Source organism: Oryza sativa, chromosome 1, assembly GCF_034140825.1.
Source record: "Oryza sativa Japonica Group chromosome 1, ASM3414082v1".
NCBI classification, from domain to species: domain Eukaryota; kingdom Viridiplantae; phylum Streptophyta; class Magnoliopsida; order Poales; family Poaceae; genus Oryza; species Oryza sativa.
Window position 1 is genome coordinate 10,974,337 of NC_089035.1, and position 26,370 is coordinate 11,000,706.

Below are 26,370 nucleotides of genomic sequence, written 5' to 3' on the forward strand. Positions count from 1 at the left end.
TCGAGAAATGGTGCATGTATTCAGTCACAGGCCCACAGCAGTCAGCACCGTCCCGATCGATTCGCGCTGCACTCATGGCAGGGCGATCGATTGGTCAGCATAATGCCAAGAGACGTGTATAGTACTCCTACACAATTATCACCAGTACGCCTTGGAGCAGTGAAAAAGTTGTCCAGAGCTGACGGCTGAACATGTACTGATACTATGTACACATGCATGCGCGCACGAGCCGATAGACAGTTGTAGAGGCCGTAGCTAGGCGCGCGCCAGCATATATATATATAATATACGTATGTATATATATATATACATACGTATGTATATATATATACATATACGTATACGTATATACGTATACGTGTATATATATATATATATATATATATATATATACGTATATATATATATATATATACGTATATATATATATATATATATACGTATATATATATATATATATATACGTATATATATATATATATATACGTATATATATATATATATATATATACGTATATATATATATACGTATATATATATATATACGTATATATATATATATATACGTATATATATATATATATATACGTATATATATATATATATACGTATATATATATATACACATATATATATATATATATATATATATATATATATATATATATATATATATATATATACGTATATACGTGTATATATATATATACGTATATACGTGTATATATATATTGTATATATACGTATATATATATTGTATATATGTATACGTATACATATATGTATATATGTATATACGTATACATATATGTATATATATATATACGTATACATATATGTATATACGTATACGTATATATGTGTACATACACCTATACATATATGTATACATACATATACATATATGTATACATACATATACATATATGTACATATATATACATATACCTATACATATATATACATATATATATATATATATATCTACATATATATATATATATACATATATATATACATACATATATACATACATATACACATATATATATATATATACATGTACATGTATACATACATATATATATATATATATATATATATATATATATATATATATATATATATATATATATATATATATATATATATATATATAGAGAGAGAGAGAGAGAGAGAGGCGTGCTTGTCTAGAGTGTAAAGCTTTAACGTATTACATCAGATATTATATAGGGTATCGTATGGGGTGTCTGGGCAATAATAAAAAAAACTAATTACAGAATCCGTCAGTAAACCGCGAAATGAATTTATTAAGCATAATTAATCCATCATTAGCAAATGTTTACTGTAACACCATATTATCAAATTATGGAGCAATTAGGCTCAAAAGATTCATCTCGCAAATTATACGTAATCTGTACAATTAGTTATTTTTAGCCTATATTTAATCCTTTATGTTTGTGTTTAAACGTTTGATGTGATGGGGTGTAAAATTTTTGAATGGGATCTAAATGGGTAAATGGGGCCATAGAATCTGGTGGATGCACGTCAAGACGGCCGGACAGGCACACGCACTATAGCAGAGCTGCACACCACAATACACGATGGAAAAAACATAGGCACCTCTCGCAGGACACAGGGTATTAAAGGCAACACCGCGATGAAGCTCGATCTGCTGCCGGGGCCTGGCTGAAATGAACAGGTGAGATGATGAGGACAAGCGCTCCATCCGCCGGCCGCGACATGGTGTCGCTGTGTCACCTTGGCCTCAACCTGGAACAGTTTATATGGACACGAAACGGGGGCACCGGATTCGTCACTCCTACTGTCCTACACGCCACTGATCCGGCTTCTCTGCTTTCTACGTACAGTGATGCTATGCCGAATTACCCTCCTACAAATACGAATTACCCCTAGTTATAGCGGTCGATCGAATTACCCCCATAAATTTAAAAACCAGATATTGTTCACCCTGAATTACTTATACCGGACGAATAACGTCCCGAGCACTGTTTTGGATGGTTTTGACTTGAATCTGCATACATGGCCGCCAACGTGGCATCCAGTCAGCAAAATAAAACGTAAAAAAATATCTAGGCCCACATGTCATCTCTTTCCTCACACCAATCCCTCCCCAATCCCATTCCCCCATGCTCCCCCCTCTCTCTCTCTTCTTTTGCGTCTATGGCTAGAGAAGGAGGAGACGCTAGCCGGCGGCAGAGGCGAATCGACACATGCATGGAGCTCCTCCTCGTAGTCCTCCTCAGCCTCGTCGGCATCCCCTCCAGCATCGTCGGAGCGGCTCAGAAAACAGAGAGCACAGCACAAAATAGATAGTGGCCGCCGGCGGAAGCAGAGTCTGCAGAGAGCATGACAGAAAATAGATTCCTTGACAAGACGTCGCCAAAAGACGAATCAGAGGGTGCCCAAATCGCCACGCCGATCAGTGGCGACGAGACGCCGAGTTCTTCCACAATGACTAGACTCGTCCAATACAACTCCTGCCGCTCGGCGACGTCAACGGTGGCGGCGAACCTCCCCAGAAGCATGAGGCGGAGATGGGGGACAAGCACGACGGCCGCCTCAGTGCCGGTCCAATGTCCTCGGTGCCGCCCACCGCCCGCCGCCCGCCTCACTCTCCCCACCGTGCGTGCCGCACGCGGCACCCACCGCGCCCTCCTAGAGGAGGACTCGTCGCCCATCACCATTGATGTGGAGCTCGAGAGGGGTACCTCACTGTCGTCTCCAACGAAGGGAGCAGCAGCAGCGCCGCAGCTTATGTCGCCTCATCGCTGTTGACGCGGAGCTCGTCCTCGGCGCTGCCCGCCGCCCGCCGCGCCATCCACGCGCTCTGCCACCGCCCCCCGCATGCCGACCACATGTCCGCTCCCCGCACGCCGCCACCGCCACCCACTGCCAGTCCACGTGCGCTTGAGAGATAGAGAGAGAGATGGGGGGAAGAGGGGAGGAGGAGTAATGATATGTGGGTCCTACTATTTTATTTAAATAAAATGTTGGCTGGATTGTCACGCGTACGCCACGTAGGACAAAACCGCTCTAGATTAGGTCAGGGGGTAATTCGTCCGGTATTAAAAGTTTAGGATGATCAATGTCTTGTTTTTAGATTCAAGGAGGTAATTCGGTCGACCGTATAGTTCGGAGAGTAATTCGTACTTTTTTTCCTTTTATATACTACCGATAACCAAGTCTAGAAAAATAAACCAAGCATACAAAAATAATAATTTGTTGGAATTAATAGATGGGCTAAGGCCCATTCGAAGATTAATTCTTTGGAAAATCACAAAAGCCCACCACATGGGATGGCATACATGTGGAGTTTAGTACCACCTTGCTTATTCTAGGAGAGGGGGACCTCCTTAAAAGGGAGGATGCCCTCCTAGCCACTTGAAGCATGTGTGGTGGAGAGAAGAGGGGGAACACGCGCGCTCGCTCGCCTGGCCTCGCCTGGCAAGGCAGGCGGCGCGCGTGCACGATGTACGCGTCGAATGGTCCACAAAATTGGCTCCTCACCCTTGCGCAGATGCAGCCTCTTTTACAGTTTTGTTTTGCTGCAGGAAAATTCGGATTTGTTTTGTTTTGGAAACATTCCGAAAAATCCGGTGCGTGAAAACAGCGTGGAGTCCGGATAAGTTACGCGCGACTTATCCGATTCGGTTACACGGAGTGGAGATCGTGCGGGCGCCCTGATCAAGCGACCTATCTCTATATAAACCGAGCCGCCGCCTTCACGCAACACGACATGAAATCAATCTAGGGTTTGCCTCCTCCTCTGTGCTGCACCGTCGCTCGTAGACTACTCCATCCCGCTCGCAGGCGTGCACCTGCGATCGGGAGAGCAGGTCTCCAGAACCTCTGCCTTCGACGCCCTGCACTGGGAGAAGGCGGCAATAAGATTTTTGGGAAGCGCTTCGCGCGACTGCTCCCTATTCGTCCGCGACGGCTCGCCTTCCTCTCCGCTCGCGTGCTGTGCGCCTTCGTCGACGCCCGCAACCGCGAGTAGTTCCTGCCGAGCAACCGGTCTTTCCGCTACCTCGGTACGTATTTGACATGTTGCGCATATTTGATCTGTTCATGTTTTACTGCTTAGTTTATATGTATAGATCTAATGATGCGTTCAATCTAGTTTACATCTGCAATGTCATGATTTATTTATAGAATAAATTAAATCATTATGTGCTTATAACTTCAACAATCCAAAAACCTTATAATAGGCACTGTGATATTACTATGGCTGGTTTTGCCGATGCACTGAGGCCGGATAAATTCACCGGTGTGCACTTCAAGAGATAGCTGATCAGGGTCACTCTGTGGCTGGGAGCTATGAAATGCTTCTGGGTGAGTACTGGCAAGCCTATGGGCGTTCTTAATGCTGATCAGCAGAAAGAATTCGATGAGGCCACTACTCTCTCTGTGGGATGCATTCTTAGCGTGCTTGGCGATCGTCTGGTCGAGGTGTATATGCATATGACCGACGCTAAGGAGTTGTGGGATGCACTGAATACTAAATTCGGTGCTACTGATGCTAGCAATGATCTGTATATCATGGAGCAGTTTCATGACTACAAGATGGCTGACAACCGTTCTGTAGTCGAACAGGCTCATGAGATACAAACCATGGCTAAGGAACTCGAACTCCTTAAGTGTGTCTTACCCGACAAATTTGTGGCCGGGTGCATTATTGTGAAATTACCTCCATCTTGGAGAGGTTTCAGTACTGCACTCAAACACAAGAGACAGGAATACTCCGTTGAGGGGTTGATAGCATCTCTTGATGTTGAGGAGAAAGCTCGGGAAAAAGATGTCGCGTCTAAGGGCGATGGTGGCCAGTCCACTGCCAATGTTGTGCACAAGGCCCAGAACAAGAGCAAGGGGAAATACAAAGCTCAGCAGACCACCAACTTCAAGAAGAAGAAGAAGAACAACAATCCTAATCAGGATGAGAGGACTTGCTTTGTGTGTGGTCAACCTGGCCATCTGGCCAGGAAGTGTCCACAACGCAAAGGGATGAAGGCACCTGCAGGACAGACCTCTATGTCTGCTAATGTGACCATTGGCAACACTGGAGATGGAAGCGGGTATGGTAATTTACCTACTATTTTTTCAGTTAATCAGTCTACTAATTGGTGGGTTGATACTGGGGCCAATGTACATGTTTGTGCTGACATCTCATTGTTTTCTCCTTATCAGGTCGCACGGGGTTCCACCGTCCTAATGGGGAATGGGTCACATGCTTCTGTTCATGGTGTTGGCACGGTAGATCTGAAGTTTACTTCAGGAAAGATCGTGCAGCTGAAGAACGTGCAGCATGTACCTTCTATCGACAGGAATCTTGTTAGTGGCTCCCGTCTGACTAGAGACGGATTTAAGTTGGTTTTTGAGTCTAATAAAGTAGTCGTGTCTAAACAAGGATATTTTATTGGTAAAGGTTATGAGTGCGGAGGCCTGTTCCGCTTTTCCCTTTCTGATTTCTGCAATAAGTCTGTGAACCATATTTGTGGCAGTGTGGATGATGAGGCTAATGTTTGGTACTCACGTTTATGTCATATTAATTTTGGCTTGATGTCTCGGCTTTCCAGCATGTGTTTAATTCCTAAGTTTTCCATTGTCAAAGGTTCTAAGTGCCATAGTTGTGTGCAATCGAAGCAACCTCGCAAGCCTCACAAGGCTGCCGAGGAGAGAAACTTGGCACCACTAGAACTCCTGCATTCAGATCTTTGTGAAATGAATGAGGTGTTGACGAAGGGTGGAAAACGATATTTTATGACATTGATTGATGATGCTACTAGATTTTGCTATGTGTACTTGTTGAAAACGAAAGACGAGGCTCTAGACTATTTTAAAATTTATAAGGCAGAAGTTGAAAATCAACTTGATAGAAAGATAAAAAGGCTTAGGTCTGATCGTGGTGGAGAGTTTTTCTCAAAAGAGTTTGACTTATTCTGTGAGGAACATGGCATCATACATGAGAGGACGCATCCCTATTCTCCCGAGTCTAATGGGATTGCTGAAAGGAAGAACCGCACACTGACTGACTTGGTGAATGCCATGTTGGACACCGCGGGACTACCTAAGGCATGGTGGGGGAGGCATTGTTGACCTCGAATCATATGCTAAACAGAGTTCCTAACAGAAATAAGGACAAAACACCATATGAGATATGGATTGGGAGAAAACCATCATTTTCTTACTTGCGCACATGGGGGTGCTTGGCGAAAGTCAATGTACCAATAACGAAGAAGCGCAAACTTGAACCTAAGACTGTGGACTGTGCCTTTCTGGGATATGCTCATCACAGCATTGCCTATAGATTTTTAATAGTTAAATCTGAGGTACCTGACATGCATGTTGGTACAATCATGGAATCTCGTGATGCTACCTTCTTTGAGAGCTTTTTCCCAATGAAGGATACACATAGTAGTTCTAACCAAACCTCTAAAATAATTCCCAATTCAATCACACCACCAGAACAAACTGAACATACACATGAACATGTCACTGAGGAGGATGACAGTGAAGCTCCTCGAAGGAGTAAAAGACAAAGGACAACTAAGTCTTTTGGTGATGATTTCACTGTGTACCTCGTGGACGACACTCCTAAGTCAATTTCAGAAGGATATGCATCTCCTGATGCAGACTACTGGAAGGAGGCTGTCTGTAGTGAAATGGATTCTATTATCGCTAACGGAACTTGGTAGGTGACAGAACGACCCTATGGGTGTAAACCTGTGGGGTGCAAGTGGGTGTTTGAAAAGAAGCTGAGGCCTGATGGTACCATTGAAAAGTACAAGGCTCGGCTTGTTGCTAAGGGCTATACTCAGAAAGAAGGCGAAGATTTCTTTGACACTTACTCACCTGTTGCCAGATTGACCACAATTCATGTGCTACTTTCCCTAGCAGCCTCACATGGTCTTCTCGTTCATCAAATGGACGTTAAGACAGCTTTTCTTAATGGAGAGCTGGATGAGGAGATCTATATGGATCAGCCTGATGGGTTTGTAGTTGAAGGTCAAGAAGGCAAGGTGTGCAAATTGTTGAAGTCTTTGTATGGTCTGAAACAAGCTCCTAAGCAATGGCACGAGAAATTTGATAGAACATTGACATCTGCAGGCTTCGCAGTCAATGATGCAATGATGCAGATAAATGTGTATACTATCGCCATGATGGGGGTGAGGGAGTTATTCTGTGCTTGTATGTTGATGACATACTGATATTTGGGACAAACCTTGAGGTGATAAATGAGGTTAAATCATTCTTGTCTCAAAAATTTGATATGAAGGATTTGGGAGTAGCTGATGTTATCTTAAACATTAAGCTAGTTAGAGGTGAGAATGGGATTACACTCTTGCAGTCCCATTATGTGGAGAAGATCTTGAATCGCTTTGGCTACATTGATAGTAAGCCTTCTCCAACACCTTATGATCCTAGCTTGTTGCTTCGCAAGAACAAGAGAATTGCTAGGAATCAACTGGAATACTCCCAAATCATTGGCTCGCTGATGTACCTGGCTAGTGCAACTAGGCCTGATATCTCCTTTGCTGTGAGCAAGTTGAGCCGGTTTACCTCTAATCCGGGAGATGATCACTGGCGTACGCTTGAGCGAGTAATGTGCTATCTGAAAGGTACTATGGAATTGGGGCTTCACTATTCTGGGTATTCTGCGGTACTGGAAGGATATAGTGATTCTAATTGGATCCTTGATGTGGATGAGATCAAAGCCACTAGTGGATATGTCTTCACACTAGGTGGTGGTGCCGTTTCGTGGAGGTCTTGCAAACAGACCATTTTGACGAGGTCAACCATGGAAGCAGAGTTGACGGCACTAGATACTGCTACTGTTGAGGCAGAATGGCTGCGTGATCTATTAATGGATCTCCCTATTGTTGAAAAACCGGTGCCGGCTATCCTTATGAATTGTGACAATCAAACGGTAATTGTCAAAGTAAATAGTTCTAAGGATAATATGAAATCGTCTAGACATGTGAAAAGACGATTGAAGTCTGTCAGGAAATTGAGAAACTCCGGAGTTATAACATTGGATTACATCCAAACAACTAGAAACCTGGCAGATCCCTTCACGAAGGGACTATCACGAAATGTGATAGACAATGCATCGAAGGAGATGGGTTTGAGACCCATGTGAGTTATACTATGGTGGTAACCCAGTCTATGTGATCGGAGATCCCGTGAATTAGAACCTGGGAAGAACAAACTATTAGTAAACTAGAGGAGAGTACCAATAAATACCCTCTCTAAGTGAAGATGCATGTACTCTCGTGAGCTGCAAGGCAGGTTGGCTATGCCTTAATGAGTTTTGTTGGCTTTAATTAGCGAAGATGCTATCCTGCAGAGCATTCTTGAAAGAACTCACCTTTGTGAGCTTGACTGTTGGTCGCAGTCTATGGATATTTTGGGTGAATCTTCTAGGAAGCTTACTAAAGACCACCCGAGTATGACTTATACGCTCCACCCGAGGGGTAGTCTACAGACGGTCTAGTACCAGATAAGACTCTGAGTGAAACTTGCTTGCACAAGACTTGCAATTCAAGGCGTAGCCAATTGTTCAAGTTGTGAGTAAGTGTAGCTTGGAGTTCTAGGTGGATGTTCAACCTTAATCGGTCTCCATCGAACCGCTGGTATATAAACAGTACATTGGGAAAGGCAAATCTCAGTGGGATTTTGAGATTTGGTGGGGGATTGTTGGAATTAATAGATGGGCTAAGGCCCATTCGAAGATTAATTCTTTGGAAAATCACAAAAACCCACCACATGGGATGGCATGCATATGGAGTTTACTACCACCTTGCTTATTCTAGGAGAGGGGGACCTCCTTAAAAGGGAGGATGCCCTCCTAGCCACTTGAAGCATGTGTGGTGGAGATAAGAGGGGGGAACACACGCGCGCGCTCGCTCGCCTTGCCTGGCAGGGCAGGGCAGGGCAGGCGGCGCGCGCGCACGACGTACGCGTCGAATGGTCCGCAAAATTGGCTCCTCACCCTTGCGCAGATGCAGCCTCCTTTTGCAGTTTTGTTTTGCTGCAGGAAAATTCGGATTTGTTTTGTTTTGGAAACATTCCGAAAAATCCGGTGCGTGAAAACGGCGTGGAGTCCGGATAAGTTACGTGCGACTTATCCGGTTCAATTACGCGGAGTGGAGATCGTGCGGGCGCCCTGATCAAGCGACCTATCTCTATATAAACCGAGCCGCCGCCTTCACACAACACGACACGAAATAAATCTAGGGTTTGCCTCCTCCTCTGTGCTGCGCCATCGCTCGTAGACTACTCCATCCCGCTCGCAGGCGTGCACCTGCGATCGGGAGAGCAGGTCTCCGGAACCTCTGCCTTCGACGCCCCGCACTGGGAGAAGGCAGCAATAAGGTTTTTGGGAAACACTTCACGCGACTGCTCCCTATTCGTCCGGGACGGCTCGCCTTCCTCTCCGCTCGCGTGCTGCGCGCCTTCGTCAACGCCCGCAACCGCGAGTAGTTCCTGTCGAGCAACCGGTCTTTCCGCCACCTCGGTACGTGTTCGACATGTTGCGCATATTTGATCTGTTCATGTTTTACTGCTTAGTTTACATGTATAGATCTAATGATACGTTCAATCTAGTTTACATCTGCAATGTCATGATTTATTTATGGAATAAATTAAATCATTATGTGCTTATAACTTCAACATAATTTATGGACAAAATTTCTATATGTTTGTTGTGGGACTACCTATTGCTTTTTCGACAGATTTGGAGCTTTAAATCTTACTGAAATTTCAGCCAATTGAGCTCGTTGATGTCTTGTTTTAAGAAGGTTTACTAAACGAATTAAGATCATCTACAATATTACACAACTGTTCACTAACATGTGGACTCGAGGATTGTGAAGCCCATCACGTCTCAGCGAGTAATACTACACATACATAACTACAGAGGACCTGCATCCTTACTAAACTCGGAATCAACAGCCCTAGTCAAGAGCCTGAGGTGATGATAACGGGCGGGTAGGTGGAGGGTAAAGTGGAAAATAAGGTTTAATGAGTACAGTATAGGCTGAGTTCGTTCGTTCACTTTCCCAACTCTCATCTATCTCGTTTTTCACGCGCACGCTTTTTAAACTACTAAATGGTGTGCTTTTTTAAAAGGTTTCGGTATGAAAGTTGCTTTTAAAAAAAATCATATTTATCTATTTTTTAGAAAAAACAAATAGCTAATACTTAAGTAACTATGCGCTAATAGGTTACTTAAATATAACATCAAATGAACACGTCTTTTTGTCAACTCTATCAAATATCGGCCATCCCTTTAGTTTATCAGCCGTTAAATAAATTTTCAGATGAAAATGAATTGCACACACTTTTCAGTTTCAGATGAGTTGGGTAGCTAGTCAGTGCATACGGCTGAGAATGAATTGCGCACTTTCATGACCCGACAGAAGTGATGGCCTATGAATGAGTGAGGAGTGGCAGAAAGCCTGCCCAGGTAGCAATGCAATGATTTCCCAAGAGAAGATAGCGTGAGCCTTTCATTATTGCTCGGCAACTCGGCCAATGCGGAGCTAGTGTACGGAGAAACAATCCAATAAAACCATGTCTCTATTTGTACCAAGTTTAAAGCGTTTAACTATAAAATTAACTGCTTTTGAAAAAAATAATTATGTCTATACAAATATACTATGTAAGACCGTTAAAAATAGATAAAGTAAAGTGGTGCATAGTTATGACTGGCTGATATGATAAAATATAGATATATTTTAGGATGATTTATCAATCTGGCCTAGGTGGGGTTGGCCGAGGCTCAACAAATTAAGGTTGCCCGGACCCCAACAGTTCATAGGCACACCCACTCGGGGAGAAGGCCCAATCACCCTAAAAGACTAGTCCAATAGGGGAAGGGTGGCTCTCCCTTTTAAGGTGGCTTTCTCCTCCCAAGCTAAGTAAGGTGGGATTATTCACAGGCTCACACGGTCGCCGCCCGACTTTTACGTCTTTGCCAGCGGGTAATAGTGGAGGATGTACTCATCAATGATTTTCAGTTCTAAAGGTAGCTAAATTTGGGATGGTAGGTATTAGGTGACTGAAATACCAAGAAATTTCGGTTAGCGAGAATCTAACGGCCGGAGCATCTTCTTCAACCTTTATATGATGAGGGGATGGAAGGAGAAGATAGGAAGGGAGGTGGCAGGTGACACACTAGCAATGACGACTATACAAGCACCATATTTCTTCGTTACCGACAAGTTCTCCGTCTTCTTTGGTGACAAAACGATCTTAGATTTATGGAATCAAGACCAAATAAGATTTTCGGGTTACGGATAGATGAGGATGGTAGGTAGGGAACGACGAGGGTGGCTATAGAGGGGCAGGGGTGACAGTCGATCTACGAGGGCTATGGAATGGGTGGGTGGCGAGACGGTGGTGTCGGTGCCACCGGAGCCACAGGGTTAGTGGAGGGCGGAGGGCAGGGTTGCAAACTGAGGCTTGAGATACAAAGTGATTATTAGGAGGGGGTGGCAGGGGAGCCTTTGAGAGGGAAGGGGGACGCTGGTTCTGGGGGGTCTCACTGGCACCGAAGACTATCGACGAGGAGATGAGTGGTGCATGAGGCAGTGGAGGAGCACCACGACGAGCAACAGAAGCACATCGGGCGCCGGCTAGGTGAAGAGAAACTCATGAGGGGTGATCTGGATCGTCTAAAAGTTACTGAAGTTTGTAGAAGTGCCTTGAATAAATAGACAATCCTTTTTAATAATATTCCCATTAGAGCTTCCTATTTTACCGTGGTTACATATGGGAGGTTTTGTTCCATCACTGGTTTTTCCTTTGTCTGTACAATATTTATTGGTTGTGTATATTTATGATGCAGAGAATGTATATATATGTTTTATTCCTTTATCTCTACTACTATAAAAGAAGTTTCCACCTATTCCACATCAGATAAAAGCTGGTCACAAAACTGAAAGAAAAAATAAACGGAAAGAGAAAAAGTTTCCTAGATCCCATTGCAAAATATGGGCATATGGCTAGTTAATTTTTTTAAAAAAACACGCTACCAAAGGACCATTGGCTTTGGTGTACGTCTTTGGCATAATTTTATATCAAACTTCTGAAAATATGTTTATATAAGATAAAAGTTAGCTAGTCTAGCTCGACCTAGCTTGTTTATACACATAGAAGTTTTGCATGTATTTTTAAATCGTGGAAGGAGCATATGGTACAAATAAGTTTTTTAAACTACAAAAAGTCATTTTGAATTAGTTTTGTCCCCTCACTTACATTTTGACCTACTTAAGCAAAAGGACCCCCAACATAATTATTATAAGAAGTCGCTCAAAGTGTCCAGAAGAGGTCAGCTATATATATAGGGTGAGTGAACCATATATAGCAATGGAATATTTAGCTCAATCAAGTGACTAGCAATCTTACAACTTATAAAATACATACATTAAATATTTCAGCTTCTTCTATTAGCAAAGTCTTCTGATATACAAGACCCTTGAGAATCACACATGTAGTACTGCTCTCCATGACTCTAACCTTGTCAACAACATTTTTTTTTGGCAGAACATGGGAGAAAAGCTAGCTCAGGAGGGATAGAAGGAAGAAATGGATGTGAGCGTGGAGGATGCAGCTGAACATTGGAAATGGGAAAGGAAGGTTTGGGATGGCGAGAATACAAGGGCCAAGAAGTGTGGCAAGGAGATGGTAGAAATTGACAACTCTTGCAAGGTCAGGGAGAAGCCTTGCAAGGTCAAGAACGTTCCAAAGTACTCGGAACAAAATGTTCTAGCACTCAAGAACGTCTAGCATTTGATTACCTGAAGATAGGGATAGTATGACAGATAAAAAAAAGCTCAATCGGGATAGCACCATTCATGAACTAGGAAGGCTTCCAAATGCTAGCATGATGTGACGCTTTGGTTGCACAGATGCCCATGGGAAAGTCGAATGCTACTTCATCATCAAACCAGATCGCCTCAAACATGACGGCAACTGCGTCTTTGCCTTTTCGCTGCAAAGTGCACGAGCGAACCAAAAGATTAATTAGGCAACACAAAAGAAAGCTGTAGAATACAAATTTCATCGCCTTTGAATAGTACAACTTACATATTTGTTGCCGTTGTAGCAAAATCTATCATCTTTGTCCTCCATTAGCTTCCACGAAGCTGAAACAAGACCAACTGAAGGACATCTAAGATGATCATCGTCTATTACCTTTAGAATCCGAAAGGAGAGGAGAGAATATGGGGGAAAGGGAAAGCAAAAGAAATGGCATGGAAAGCACCAGAGACTGAAGAGAAGATGCATACAGAAGATATCCAACATCAACTAGCTAGCTATACATAGAGGTTATTACCTGCAGTAGAAGAGGATGCAAAAGCAACCAGCAGCACTAGGACTGCATTGGGTAAATTCAAGATCGAGGAAGGGGAAGGGTGTTGTGAGGAGGGTTGGTGGAAAGCAGCTCGGTAGGTGAAGGTTTTTTGTGCACTTGGATTGTCACCGTTTCAGATCAGCTGGCGCGTATATATACTCCCTGGTTCCAAAAATAAATCATTCCCCAGATTTTAAGTGTGTTCTATGTAGCGGTTAACATTACTTCCTCCATTTCACTCCATTTCACAATATAAGTCATTCTGGCATTTCCCATATTTATATTGATGTTAACGAATCTAGATAGATTTAACATCAATATGAATATGGGAAATGTTAGAATGACTTACATTATGAAACGAAGGGAGTATCTAGTTATCTGTACGAAAAACGAGATAAGTCCAACTATTGTAAGCATCTCACCATAGTGTGCAAGAGGTTTGTTAAAATAATCCGCATCAGCCTTGTGATCCTTCATGAAACAAAAGTTAATGTATAAGCAAATGCAATAAAAAGTTATAAAAATAAAGCAAAGAACCCAGAAAATAAGACATATACCTCAATATAACCATTATAGTGCTCATCATCGAGAGTAATAATGAAGTTTTTCTCATCCCAACGAGCAGCACTCACTTTTCTAAGCCTATTTATCTTCGAGAACTTTCTTTGCCATGTCTTCAAATGGTTCTTAATTTGCTCACCCGTGAGAGTACTATTGAACCTTTCATCGACCGCCTTAGCACATGCATTGAGATGGACTGCCTTGAAACCAGATGAGGTCCTTATGCCACCAGCAACAACATTAGCTAGGTGAGAAAGCATGAAAGAGGACATAGCTGAGGTCCATGAAGCATGGGTGCTTCTTCCCTTGCCACTGTTGTTGTCCATTTCCTACCTATCATAAAATGAAACAAAAATGTCCATTCAGTAATATATATATATATATCAATAAAATATGCATGCAACAATATATGAACTTAGAAAATAACCATTCAGTAATATATCTAATAAAAAAATCAGAATTCAGCAACATATCAACCCAAAAAATTACCATTCAGCAACATATTAACCCAGAAAATGACCATTCAGCAACATATCAACCCAAAAAATTACCATTCACCAACATATCAATCGGGAATATGAGCATTCATCAATATATCAACCCAAAAAATGACCATTCAGTAACATATCAACCCAAAAAATTACCATTCACCAACATATCAATTGGGAATATGAGCATTCAGCAATATATCAACCCAAAAAATTACCATTCACCAACATATCAACCCAGAAAATGACCATTCAGCAATATATCAACCCAAAAAATTACCATTCACCAACATATCAACCCAGAATATTAGCATCTAGCAACATATTAACCCAGAAATTCAACATTCATCAATTCATCAAACCAGAAATTCAGCATACAACAATACATTTATCCATACAACTGAGATTTGGCAAATGGACTACAACAAGCTGTCCACACGAAATAAATAAATAAAGAAGTTCATAATACAAATGAAATGTAGCAAATAAGTCATTAGCATGTGAATAATTAAGTATTATCTATTATAAATTTTAAAATTGGATTCATTTGATTTTTTTTACAAAAATTTCTACGTATAAAGTTTTAGTATGAAATACACCATTTAGTAGTTTAGAAAACGTGTTCATGTTAAATGAGGGATTAACTAGCTCAAATTAGAATGCAGCCTAAACTTGTCCAAACTTTTTTCTTAGTTTTATCGACGAATCGATAGTTTTTAACCTTACAATACCATTTACCTATCCACACACCAATACTAGAATTTATCTACTAATAAGCACCACAGTCTATTTTTCTCACCACTAAATTCGTCTCGGGATGAAGGGTTGGGTTTATTCTGAGAAATATACTGTATCGGTCATAGAAAAAGATAGTCTCTAGCTATATGTCCAAAATCTATGGCTAGATTTTATTTTATTTTTTTTTACAGACGGAGTAGATTTCAGTTCTGATTGCTGAAGCTGTGTCAAGCTACTTGTGCCGCGCCGCTCTACATTGACAGGTGGACTGCATAAACAGATGAGGATGCTACGTGGAGCTAGAATGTTCATTTGGATTTGGGGTTCATGCCATCCATCCACGGTATTTGAAGTAGGTTAAAGGTTTGAAAAGTTTTCGGAAGTGTTTTTGAAAATGGAAAATGTTGGTCAGAATTTTTTCAGAAAAGTTTGGAAGCAGAAACAAATTAATTCGAAATTTTCTCTTCAAACAGAAATGAATATGGTAAAGCTACTATCCGTCAGAAACCAAATCGAGCGGAAACTTTCCGGAAACAAATTCAAAAACTTTGCGGAAATGAATACCCATTTTTTCCTTGGAATCGAAAACTCATTACTTTTCATATAAAGTTGATTAGCTTCAGCCTTCTTCTACTCTAGATATTCAGATTTGTAATGAGTATTTGAGGTTGATTGTTGAATGGGGACATTTTTTTTAATCCGATGCTTTAATTTAGATATGTTTTTCTTTTGCCTAATGACTATATTAGGCCATGTCATATTACTTACAAATATAGATGAATGCATTTATTGCATACTGTAGTTATCTTGAAAAGTAAAATGTACAACTAGTTATATTATTATTAATTGATAAAAAATAGAAATATTGATTTATTGTTTTAAAAAATACAATGAGTTACATCTCTTCGTTAATTTGAGAAGCCCTGTTAGAGTTGTTTTCATATCTTCATAAATATATATTGTCGTATTCGCTAGGCATTTGTAGTCAATAAAGTTAGATTCCGTTTTTGCATTAGGGATTCCGATTTCATCTTTGATTCCGTAAAAACTATGAAAACGGAAATGATAGAGCTAATTCATGTCTGTTTTCATCATGTACAAGTTATTTGCCCATTTTGGAGAGGGAGACCCATTTAGTCTGACTTGGTTGTATCTCCCTAATTTCAAAGGTGAAATAACCATGTGGGAAGCACAGTACATAAATTAGAATACGTGCATCAAAATATTTGGTTTTCCCATCTGCCAACATTTTGGAGATACTCCCTGTTTCACAAGAACAAAAAACATTTTGGAGATACCGTGCCGTCCATTAAATTACCAAAAGTTGGTCCTATCATCATCACGCAATGTCTCCTCGTAGCACAAGCCTGAGCGACCTGATAAAACACGAAAATCAAGGCTTGAATTCCTTAAAAAAAAACAAGGCCTGAAGAGTTTAGATTCATCCTGACGCTGTTTGTTTTTTTCTTCACATTTTATACTGAGATTATCATGGATAAATCGGCCTATATTCCACTAGACAATGATCCGTATCAAGCATTTTCAAACTGCCATCAATTTCTGGCTCACAATCAGCCGATTTGTCTTGGGCCTAATTTCCCAACATGAGCCCGGCCCGGCCCGGCCCGCACGGCCCGATAAATGCCCAATAGGGAGTACTACTTCAACAAGGTATTGGCCCTCTCAAGCCCAATAACCCGCAAATGTCTCAGAAGCACGCGACCACCCTCATCAGCTCCCTGTGCTCGCGCGGCGCGGTCTGCCACGCCCGCGCACTGTTCGACGAAATGCCCGAACGCGACGTCGTGGCGTGGACGGCCATGCTCTCCGGGTACGCCTCCAACGGGCTCCGCCGCGAGGCGCTGGACGTGTTCCGGCGCATGGTCGCCGCGGGCGCCGCCCCCAACGAGTACACGCTGTCCAGCGTCCTGACCGCGTGCCGCGGCCCCTGCGCCCCCGCGATGGCGATGCCCCTGCACGCCGTCGCGGTGCGGCGGGGCGTGGACCGCATGCCGTACGTCGTGAACGCGCTCATCGACTCCTACGCGTCGCTCGCGGAGGGCGTCGTGGACGCGAGGAGGCTGTTCGATGCGTTGGGGAGCGGGCGCACGGCCGCGTCGTGGACGTCGATGATCGCTGGGTATGCCAGGTGGGGACAGGAGCGCACGGGGCTGCGGTTGTTCAAGACGATGCTTAAGGTGTGGATATCTCCTACTCTTCGCAAATCATCTATGCTGCGCTGCTTTGTGCAATTTCCTGTTATTGTCATGTGTTTAGTAAAAACTGGATAGAAAAATTATTTTGTTACTGTGGCTATGTGACCAAGCGAACCCTATGACCTTCATTGTTGTAGTACAAATCAGAAATAATGGGTATTGGTCCTCAAGTTCAAATATAAGTTTTCATACAAATCAAATACAAATTTTACGGTTTATGCTGCCAACAGGAAATTGATATTGCCAGATTCATTATGATTATATGTCCTTTTTCATTTTATACTATTTGTGCAGTGCAGGATGGTGTCGAATTGAGCACATTTGCATGCTCTATTGCACTCCATGCATGTACATTAGTAATCGACTTATGTCTTGGGCAGCAACTTCATTTGCAGTGCATAAAGAAAGCTCTTGATGTGAACCTTGCTGTTGTAAATTCTCTGATCGACATGTACTGCACTTGTGCAAGAATTTTGGATGCAAGAAGCCTTTTTGATGGAACTCCTGAGAGGAACTTGATCACTTGGAATACCATGATTGCTGGGTATAGCCAATGTGATCCTCTAATGGCCTTGCAGCTCCTTCTTGAGATGAATGATGAGCCAAATTGCTTCACTCTAACTAGCATTACATCAGCCTGTGCTGATCTTGCGGCGCTGAGATGCGGGAAGCAGGTTCATGGGGCCGTTCTTCGGAGAAGTTACAGTGATGACCTACAAATGGGCAATGCCCTCGTGGACATGTACTCAAAGTGTGGGAGCATAACAAATGCAAAAAATGTGTTCGACAGGATGGGTTGCAAGGACAAGTTTTCATGGACATCGATGATTGCTGGGTATGGAATGAATGGTTATGGAAATGAGGCTGTCCAACTTTTCAGTTCCATGATCCATGCTGGGGTGCATCCTGACCATGTTGTGTTCCTGAGCCTAATAAGTTCTTGCAGCCATGCTGGTTTAGTAGATGAAGGATGGAATTTCTTCAGGTCAATGATAAATGAGTATAATTTGCAGCCTAACAAGGAGGTTTATGGTAGTGTCGTCAATCTCCTTGCTCGTGCTGGTAGGCTGAGAGAAGCCTTGGACCTAATTGATACGATGCCATTTGCTCCTGATGAATATGTTTGGGGAGCATTGCTTGGTGCCTCCAAGATGCATAATAATGTGGAGATGGGCAGACTAGCTGCAAGAAAGATCACTGAGATCAATCCTGATGATGTGAAGAATTATATCATGCTTGCAAGTATATATGCTGCAGGTAGTAAATGGGGCGAGTATGCTTTTACAAGGAGGTCTTTGAGAGGCATAGGGAGCAGGAAGGAGGCTGGAATCAGTTGGATAGAGGTAATGGATAAGATGTATAGCTTTACTGCAGCTGACAGTAGCAGCCCTCAAGTTTGTTTGGCAGATGAAGTATTGCATATCTTGTCTCAACACATGGATGATGTTGGAAGTGAATTTTGCCACATTATCTTTAAAGCTACATAACTCATTGGTGTTTGAACACTCGATCAGTTGAAATCAAACATTTGCTTAGATTGGTGCTGGAGTTTGGTGTTGTGAGTTGTGAAGTACCTGTTCAGAACCAAACAATTGTAGACGAAATCTAATGAAGATACAAGAGGTACCTCTGGATCTTCAGAAAAACTTTAACTAGTTATTAAAGCAAATATACCTAGAGAAATACCAATCTATTTATTCTCTCAATTTTATGGTTTATGGTTTCCCACTTGCATATGGAAAACAAGTAATCATGATTTTTTTTTCGCTGTTAGTTCTTGCTATATACTAATGATCCAAATTTGAGCTTTCATGCAACGTACGAAATTCATTTACGAGTTATGACAACAATTAATAATCCTAGGAATGAAAGAGCTGTGGACCTGAACATTGATTGGAAATATTTATTGGAATTATTCAGTTAGCTCTAAATTGGTGTTGGAATTAATTTGATAGCAGCTGGGACAGTGAAATCAATTGATTGGGAGGATCTTGCAATCCCTCAAGGCTTCTGTGGCCCTGTTTACCTCCTAGCAACACCCTCTACGTTATATTGAAAACATATCTTTTAGAGTGATTGGTAAATATGATAGCAAATATAGTAACAAAGAGGTGAGTGGTGTCTTATACCTGAAGAAAGAGTTAAAACATTTTCAGCAAAACAACTGAACGGATATTAGGTGAGGATGGTTTCTACAAGCTTCGCTAGTAGGAAATTTTTCTTTGTTGTTCCCCTGTATTATGTCTGATGCAACAGGAGAACCTCTGAGAATATTTACTGATATTGGGTGGTCATGGTTGGTACAAGCATCTCTAGTAGTACTTCTTGCTTTGTTTGTGCCCCTGTATATATGTCTGAGTGCAATAGGAGAACCATTAAACTAAGCATAATCAATTTTTATGACTTGTGTTTCTTAACATGAGCTCTGAATTTTGAGGATTGAGCTGCTCCTTCGCTTCTACTTCTGAGTACTAACCTGGTACACAGCTTTTGGATGGCTTTATGTATCATCTATGCAGCTTTCACAAGCTAAGAAGGCTGAGTATGGTGCATTTTATTAGTAAAAGTCAGCATAAACCTGTTGTTTACATGCCCACCTATATCGGTTAAAAAAAGCCTTGGGAATTTGGTTGATAAAATTTTGAAGATTAGAAGTGCAACTAAAGTTGAGTAGCTGAACTTGGGCAGTTGGGGTAATGTTTAGAAGACCAGCTTCTATTCGTGACTGTCGACTGGGATACATAGAAGATAGCATGTCTTGTGACAGTGGCAAAAAAGTTTAGTGTTCATAATCATACCACCCCAACTGGATGACTTTAGTAGGTTTCAGGTCAGTCTTTTTCTCATGTGACATGTCTTATTTTTGGTGGAACGTCATTGTTGTCACAAAATATGTTGTTTGCATCCTCTTAAAGTTTGAATGGCCGGCCTATCCTTCACATAATATTCATGTTGATCAACAAAACGAGGGTTTCGATTTTGGTATATGTTTATATTAGCTTCTCGTATATGGTCTCAGTTTGATGCTGATAAATTCATGTGACTGAAAATATGCACTTGCTAACCATTTCAGATGGTTATGTTCGCGAAAAAGAAAAAGAGAAGATATTTACGTTCGACATGTGCGTTTTAGCTAGGGACTTCTTTTTTACTCGGAAGAATGAGATATGCACTTTGGAGAATGCTTCCAGTGATTGCTTCGGTAATATGAAGAAACAGCTGCAATCTGAAAGGCAGAGGCACTAACACCGTTGCTGGAGACATCATGTATACTATAGCAGTGAGTTATTTAGTAAGTATATATAGCGATCAGGTAATGATATTGAGTTATTAATCCATTTTATGAATCATACAAATGCTGTCTATGTTGAGCACTTCTGGCTGCAATGTTTTATACACACATAAAAGGATCTGCATGAGTCAAACCTTACGCACGCACAACACAACATTGTACAGAGATTTAAGGACTAACATATGATCCTCATTAATTTTTGGACTTGGTACATATAGAGATGTAACTTCTGTAAAAATAATAGTTTAATAGAATGTAACTATACCACTCTAAGATCATACAATGGGTTAAATTGAACTTATGTACCTGAAGGAAACTTAAAAGCAACACCTGTAATTTGAATTGCCATACATATCAAACAGATAAATCTACCTTTGTAATGGGCACATATATGCTTAACTTTTCTCAGAATTCGATCAAGTTCTAGATATAGTTATACCATGACCAAGAGCTAGCTAGCAACCTAGCCATGTTGTTATTGTGACTATTTTGTGACAGGACCTCTACCAAGAATTTCTGAAGCACATCACTGGTTTGCATCAACAACCCCTCTATTTCCTGCCAGCGCCAGGTACTTATTCTCACGGGTGAACTTGGTGCATTCAAACCCAAGCACTCTACCAATCTCACCCTGCACCATGTTGGCCACATGTTTGCTCTCACAGGTCTTGCCATCCACGACCATCCTGGTTGGCACCTTCTCCATGAACTCGACATCGTAAGCCGGGCGCGGATTCATGAAGTAGTAGAAGCTGTCCAGGCACTTGCTTCTTCCGGTGGAGTTGCCGTAGAACATGTCGGACCAGTTCACCAGAGCCACCAGGTAGACCTCGTCGACGAGCTCCAGCGACAGCGGGCTGAACCGGAGGAGGTAGGGCTCGCGGCAGGTCGTCCCCTCGGGGCAGACCACCAGGTCGCCCCGCCGCAGCGCCTCCTCCATCCTCCTCCGGTCCTCGTCGCGATCCCGGGTCAGCCGGATGGTCGGGATCGGCGATATCCACTCGCTGAGGCGGCTGACGCTGTAGGTGACGGCCGAGACCTTCTTGTTGAGCATCGCTGCAATGTAGACCGGGTCGAGCAGCGTCCGGTGGTTGCACACGTAGAGGTGCCCCTTTGGGTTTCTTGGGTGATCAGCTTTGGCCTGACCAACAGGGGAGTTGATGACACGGGTTCTGACTCCGAATACGGATCCGATCGCCACAGAAACAGGGTAGGGGAGGGTGACAAAGATGAGTGTTCTGAAGATGGTGAGGGGGAGGGAAAATGGGAGCCATGTTAACATGGCTAGGGTGGCTTGAAAGGTTGGCCTGAAGGCCAGCCTTCCATCATGGAAGACCAAGGGCTTGGGGTACTGGTCTCTTGGCAAGGGTGACCATTTTCGTTTTTCTTCTGGAGTCACCAGGTAAACCTCCTGCAGGTGAAGAAAGGAAACTGGATTATGTTTCACACCCAATCCCCCACTGGCTTAAATTATATGCTGGGTTTATTCAGCATTGAAATAACTTGCAGATTAAAGTGAAAAGTGAAAATGAATAGCTCTCAAAAGTTGGAAATTCCTACTGCACACGCTGATGGAAAATTGGTAGAATTAATGAATTTCCAGAATTAGGAGAAACTACTGCTATCAAATATTGGCTTGTCTCTAGAATTCAGAACTGTTCAAACTTATCACAGATAATTCAGGATATGTACCTGATGGTTCAGTGAAATGAAAACAGCTCTCAAACTCATGTTATCTATCAATCCTTTTTCTAAAAGGGACTATTCATGCTCACAGATTAATCCTTGATCCTTGAATTCTCAAATTTGCAATTCATATCCCTACATTTGGATAAAATTCTCTCACCCAAACAGAACAAATATTTTTTTTGTCAATATCTGCTGGTTAGAATTAATGATACTGAAAATGAAGAGAACCTATAGCGTGTTGACAGCTAATGATTTGTTCACTCCCTCCAAGTAACAACTAACAATATTAATAAGATTCTCAAGCTAACTGTGATCGGTTACTTGCACCATGAGATCATATAAACTTATAATCAAGTTAGACTAAACCATTTCATCAAACTACTCCTTGTGTGTTTTTGCCCTTTTCCCTGGTTTCAAGCTTACGGGCAAAACTGCAATTAAAATGCAATATTACGAAGCTAAAGTTGGCGACACACACACACACACACACACACACACACACACACTATAGTACTATATATAGCTAGCTCATTGCCGTTCAGTGTTCAGATGTTCAAGCAAGTTCATGCCACCTTTCTACCATCAAGGTACCGTACTTTCTTCTTTTTGGATGATTATATATATTAATTCCTATATGGCGGCTGATGCATTATATTCGTGCATTTATAGTGAATAAGATTCTTATATTTGGAATTTATGGGAGCCTTTGACCATTTTCAACTACCACTAGCTGCTACAAAAATCCTACCTAACTTATGCAAATATATATAAGATGCCCCTTAACGATGTAGGAAGTGTAAGCTACAGTGAGTTAGATTCAGGAATTAACTAAATCACGTAGATGTGTTTCGTGGTCATTGGATTTAATGCATGTGAATGTGATGCTGCTTAATTGCATGCTACGTGGTTCGAGCCAGCTTATTTTTTTCAAGATCGAGTGTTCGACCCTGTATTATAGTATATCCCAATGAGGAAGCCTCTAGTTTCAATTATTATTATATAATTTTCCTAGTGCACAAGTGATTGTCATGGTGGTAAGTTAAGCTCTCCAGTTTCAGAATACCAATTCCATACCATATATGATATATATGGGTTCCTATATTCTAAGTTTATCATGCATATGTCTGACATCATGATGTCAAACCTATCTCTCTCCCTGATGTATGATATCTTTGTTGTAGGGAACATGACAACATGTGCACAAATTAATGATTCATGCATGGATAATGCAATTGGTATCTTGGTGGTAAGTACAGGGATGGAGAGAATTAATTATATTGACTCACCCTAGTTTTGCAAATCAACTAAAAGTACTGGTTCATATATATTTAACTAAATTTCATGACATGAACTAGTAAAGGTACATTTTACTTGATTTAGTTGACAACGGTGGGTCAATGATTTCCAACATGTTGACCCATTTCCAAATTCCCATCCCAAGTGGTATGCAAACAAGTACTTATTCCTCCATTCCACAATGTAAAACTTTCTAGGATTACCCAAATTCATATAGATGTTAATATAGATGTTAATATAGATGTTAATGAATCTAGACACATATAGAAAACATATATACATTAATCGATGAATCTAGATAAGTCCAAAAAGTCTTACAATATGAAACGGATGAAGTATATGAATATGTGAAGTCCCAACTTATGATGTGATGGATAATTATAAAGTTTCTACGGTATTTCAAGAAGATATCAAAGAACATGCATATCATGTTGAAAATAAAGTTAACAGATCTATTGCAATTAAAACACATCAAATTGATGCAAGAAAACCAAAAATAAAAAAAAATGAAGAAGACCTATTCAGTATATATTTCTAACAAGAGTCTTGCAATTTATGCAGTAGGCAAAACAAGGATTAATCATATAATTCATGCATGCATATGTGCCATCTAACCTTGCACCAAGAGAAAAGATGGTGGTGATCATGGCCAGAATATCCTGAGCTGCTTCCAAACCCTATCATTTCTTCTCCTTCCAGATCTGCCAGCTCTAACCTTCCATCACTCATGTTCTCCAATAAACCAACATAAAAACCTCTTACCATCTTCACCTCTCTCCCCACAACCACATCCACACCTAGGTAATCTTCCAGGAATGGTTTCACCATAACCCTAGGGATCACCCTGCTCACCCCTACCACACTTTTCACCCCTCTCACAGCCTCAAGCCCTTCCATTCCTACACCCTCTAGGAAGTGCTTCGGCAGCGCCGCCCTCGCAACCCTAGCCACCTTCTTCTCCTTCAACCCAAAGAAGCACACCATCACCATGACCTTCAATTTCACCTCTTCCGGCAGCAGCGGCGCCAGGCACCACAGGACAAGGTGGACGCATAGCATGATGAAGCCCCTGAGGAAACCACCTGCCTCCATGGCCACAAGCATGAAGTAAGGGAAGGTAGAAGATGACATTAGGATCCCTCCTTCTACATCTAGGATCATCGTCTTGTCTCGAAGGCGATCCCGGTCTTGCGCCGATGATGATGATGATGGGCATCTTGGGATGATCCTAGGGTAGGTTGATGATGAGATCCCAGTACTGGTGCTTCGCCGGAGATGATGGTGCTGGTGGTGACCTAGCGGATTTGCCAGCCACCGGCGAACAAATCGGTAGAAATTAGTGTGGCCGGAGGAGGGATCTGATGCCATATGTGTATGTGCACTCAAAAGAATTGTTTTTGAGGTGTAGTTCGACCTAGCTTCTTGTTTATTTGATGAAGGTTGCAAGGTGCAACTGCAAGAGGGCAGCCGCCGTACGCATATATAAGAGCAACAAAAAGCTTGTAGGCAGCTATAGTGACTTGATTGTGAGCTATTTCTAAAAGATAAGTTCAGATGTCAAATTGATTAGCTGATCGAGATCACTGGTTTTGATTTGACCAAACAAGCTACAGTTTGATTCTGTTGCTTATTAAGCTTGGTTGGCTGTAAAATGCAAATTAGGGTACGTTACGCGTAAGCCCTTAATCAGAAGTAGTCAAGGACAAAACATTGCTAAGGACAGTAAAGACAGATATATATGATACAAGTTTACCATATTCACCACTTGTGGACACAGAGAAAGTGACAAGCAGTTGACCATTATTTATCACTGCAAGGACCATATGATAATTAATAATCGTCACTGTGCTCAGAAAGTCACACTGTGTGCCTGCTGGTGAAAGATCCAAAATTGACAGTAATTTAACCAGGGTTGCTGGTCATACATTAGCGCAGTGGTCAGAGCATGTCGCCATTCTGGTAATACTTTTTGTGAGAGTGTCAGAATTGAAAAGGTAATATATTTGGTGCAGGCCGGCTTGATCTCTCTTTGTTTGTTCATTCCTAGAAGAAACATAATTGATGATGACCCCTCACCTAAAAGCATGAGCGATTGAGGTACACACTACCTCCTTCCTATTAATATATTTACTCTAATATTATTCAAAATTAACCTTGCATTCTTTTTTTTCCTAAAATAATCGAGGTACATACCTGTTGTTAACATGTGCTACTAATTAACCAGCCCTTTGTCGTTTCACGGGTAATTTATTTTCTTCTTTTAAAGTAGAGTTAATGTGATATATAGAGTCCAACTGTTTTACTCTATCTTATACGTACTAATTGAGCAAGGTTTTAACAAACATATAAACTCTGATGCAATTGATCTAACCTGCGGGATTGATCATGTCATGTGAAGCATCAATGATAAAGTATTTGGGGTTGGCTAAAAACTATGGGTAAAAGAAGAGAAATCATTAGTTATCTATTAAAGTTAATTTGATTCAATGACCAGCAGATCAGTTTCATGAGGATACATATAGCTCGGAGATGATGAACAAAATGTGTTAATTAATTTGCCTCAAACTTTAGAGGGGCTCATTTAATTAAGATCATTACTCAACAGGTGAGAAGTGCGTTGAGTAATGGATCAAGTGAATGAGTTCAATATTAATGTTTCATTTATGTGCCCCTAGCTAGGTTTTAGAATATTTCAAAACTGATAACGCC

General features: G+C 41.5%; 2 protein-coding genes and 1 long non-coding RNA gene across 4 annotated transcripts; 1 reads left to right on the forward strand and 2 right to left on the reverse strand.

The window, feature by feature from the left end:
• Positions 1-12,304: 12,304 nt before the first annotated feature.
• Positions 12,305-13,509, reverse strand: LOC4326727 (uncharacterized). Its single transcript, XR_001547319.3, has 3 exons — positions 13,364-13,509; positions 13,114-13,187; positions 12,305-13,018 (listed from the first exon to the last, which is right to left on the reverse strand). It is a non-coding gene; the product is annotated as an uncharacterized lncRNA (long non-coding RNA).
• Positions 13,510-16,862: 3,353 nt separating this feature from the next.
• LOC107277521 (putative pentatricopeptide repeat-containing protein At1g56570) lies at positions 16,863-22,450 on the forward strand. Of its 2 annotated transcripts, XM_015772269.3 has the most exons (4): positions 16,863-17,366; positions 17,684-18,727; positions 20,458-21,247; positions 21,342-22,450. In XM_015772269.3, exons 1-3 carry the CDS (start codon positions 16,872-16,874, stop codon positions 20,515-20,517), a joined length of 1,599 nt encoding a protein of 532 aa, XP_015627755.2. In that variant the 5' UTR covers positions 16,863-16,871; the 3' UTR covers positions 20,518-21,247; positions 21,342-22,450. The 2 variants fall into 2 exon arrangements, with proteins under 2 accessions (XP_015627755.2, XP_066163018.1); XM_066306921.1 differs by lacking the exon at positions 21,342-22,450 and having other exon boundaries at positions 17,684-19,007; positions 20,458-20,872.
• Positions 20,840-25,181, reverse strand: LOC4326728 (probable glycerol-3-phosphate acyltransferase 3). Its single transcript, XM_015772139.3, has 2 exons — positions 24,277-25,181; positions 20,840-22,087 (listed from the first exon to the last, which is right to left on the reverse strand). The coding sequence occupies exons 1-2, from the start codon at positions 25,027-25,029 to the stop codon at positions 21,203-21,205; spliced, it is 1,638 nt and encodes a 545-aa protein (XP_015627625.1). The 5' UTR covers positions 25,030-25,181; the 3' UTR covers positions 20,840-21,202.
• Between the last annotated feature and the right edge of the window lie 1,189 nt (positions 25,182-26,370).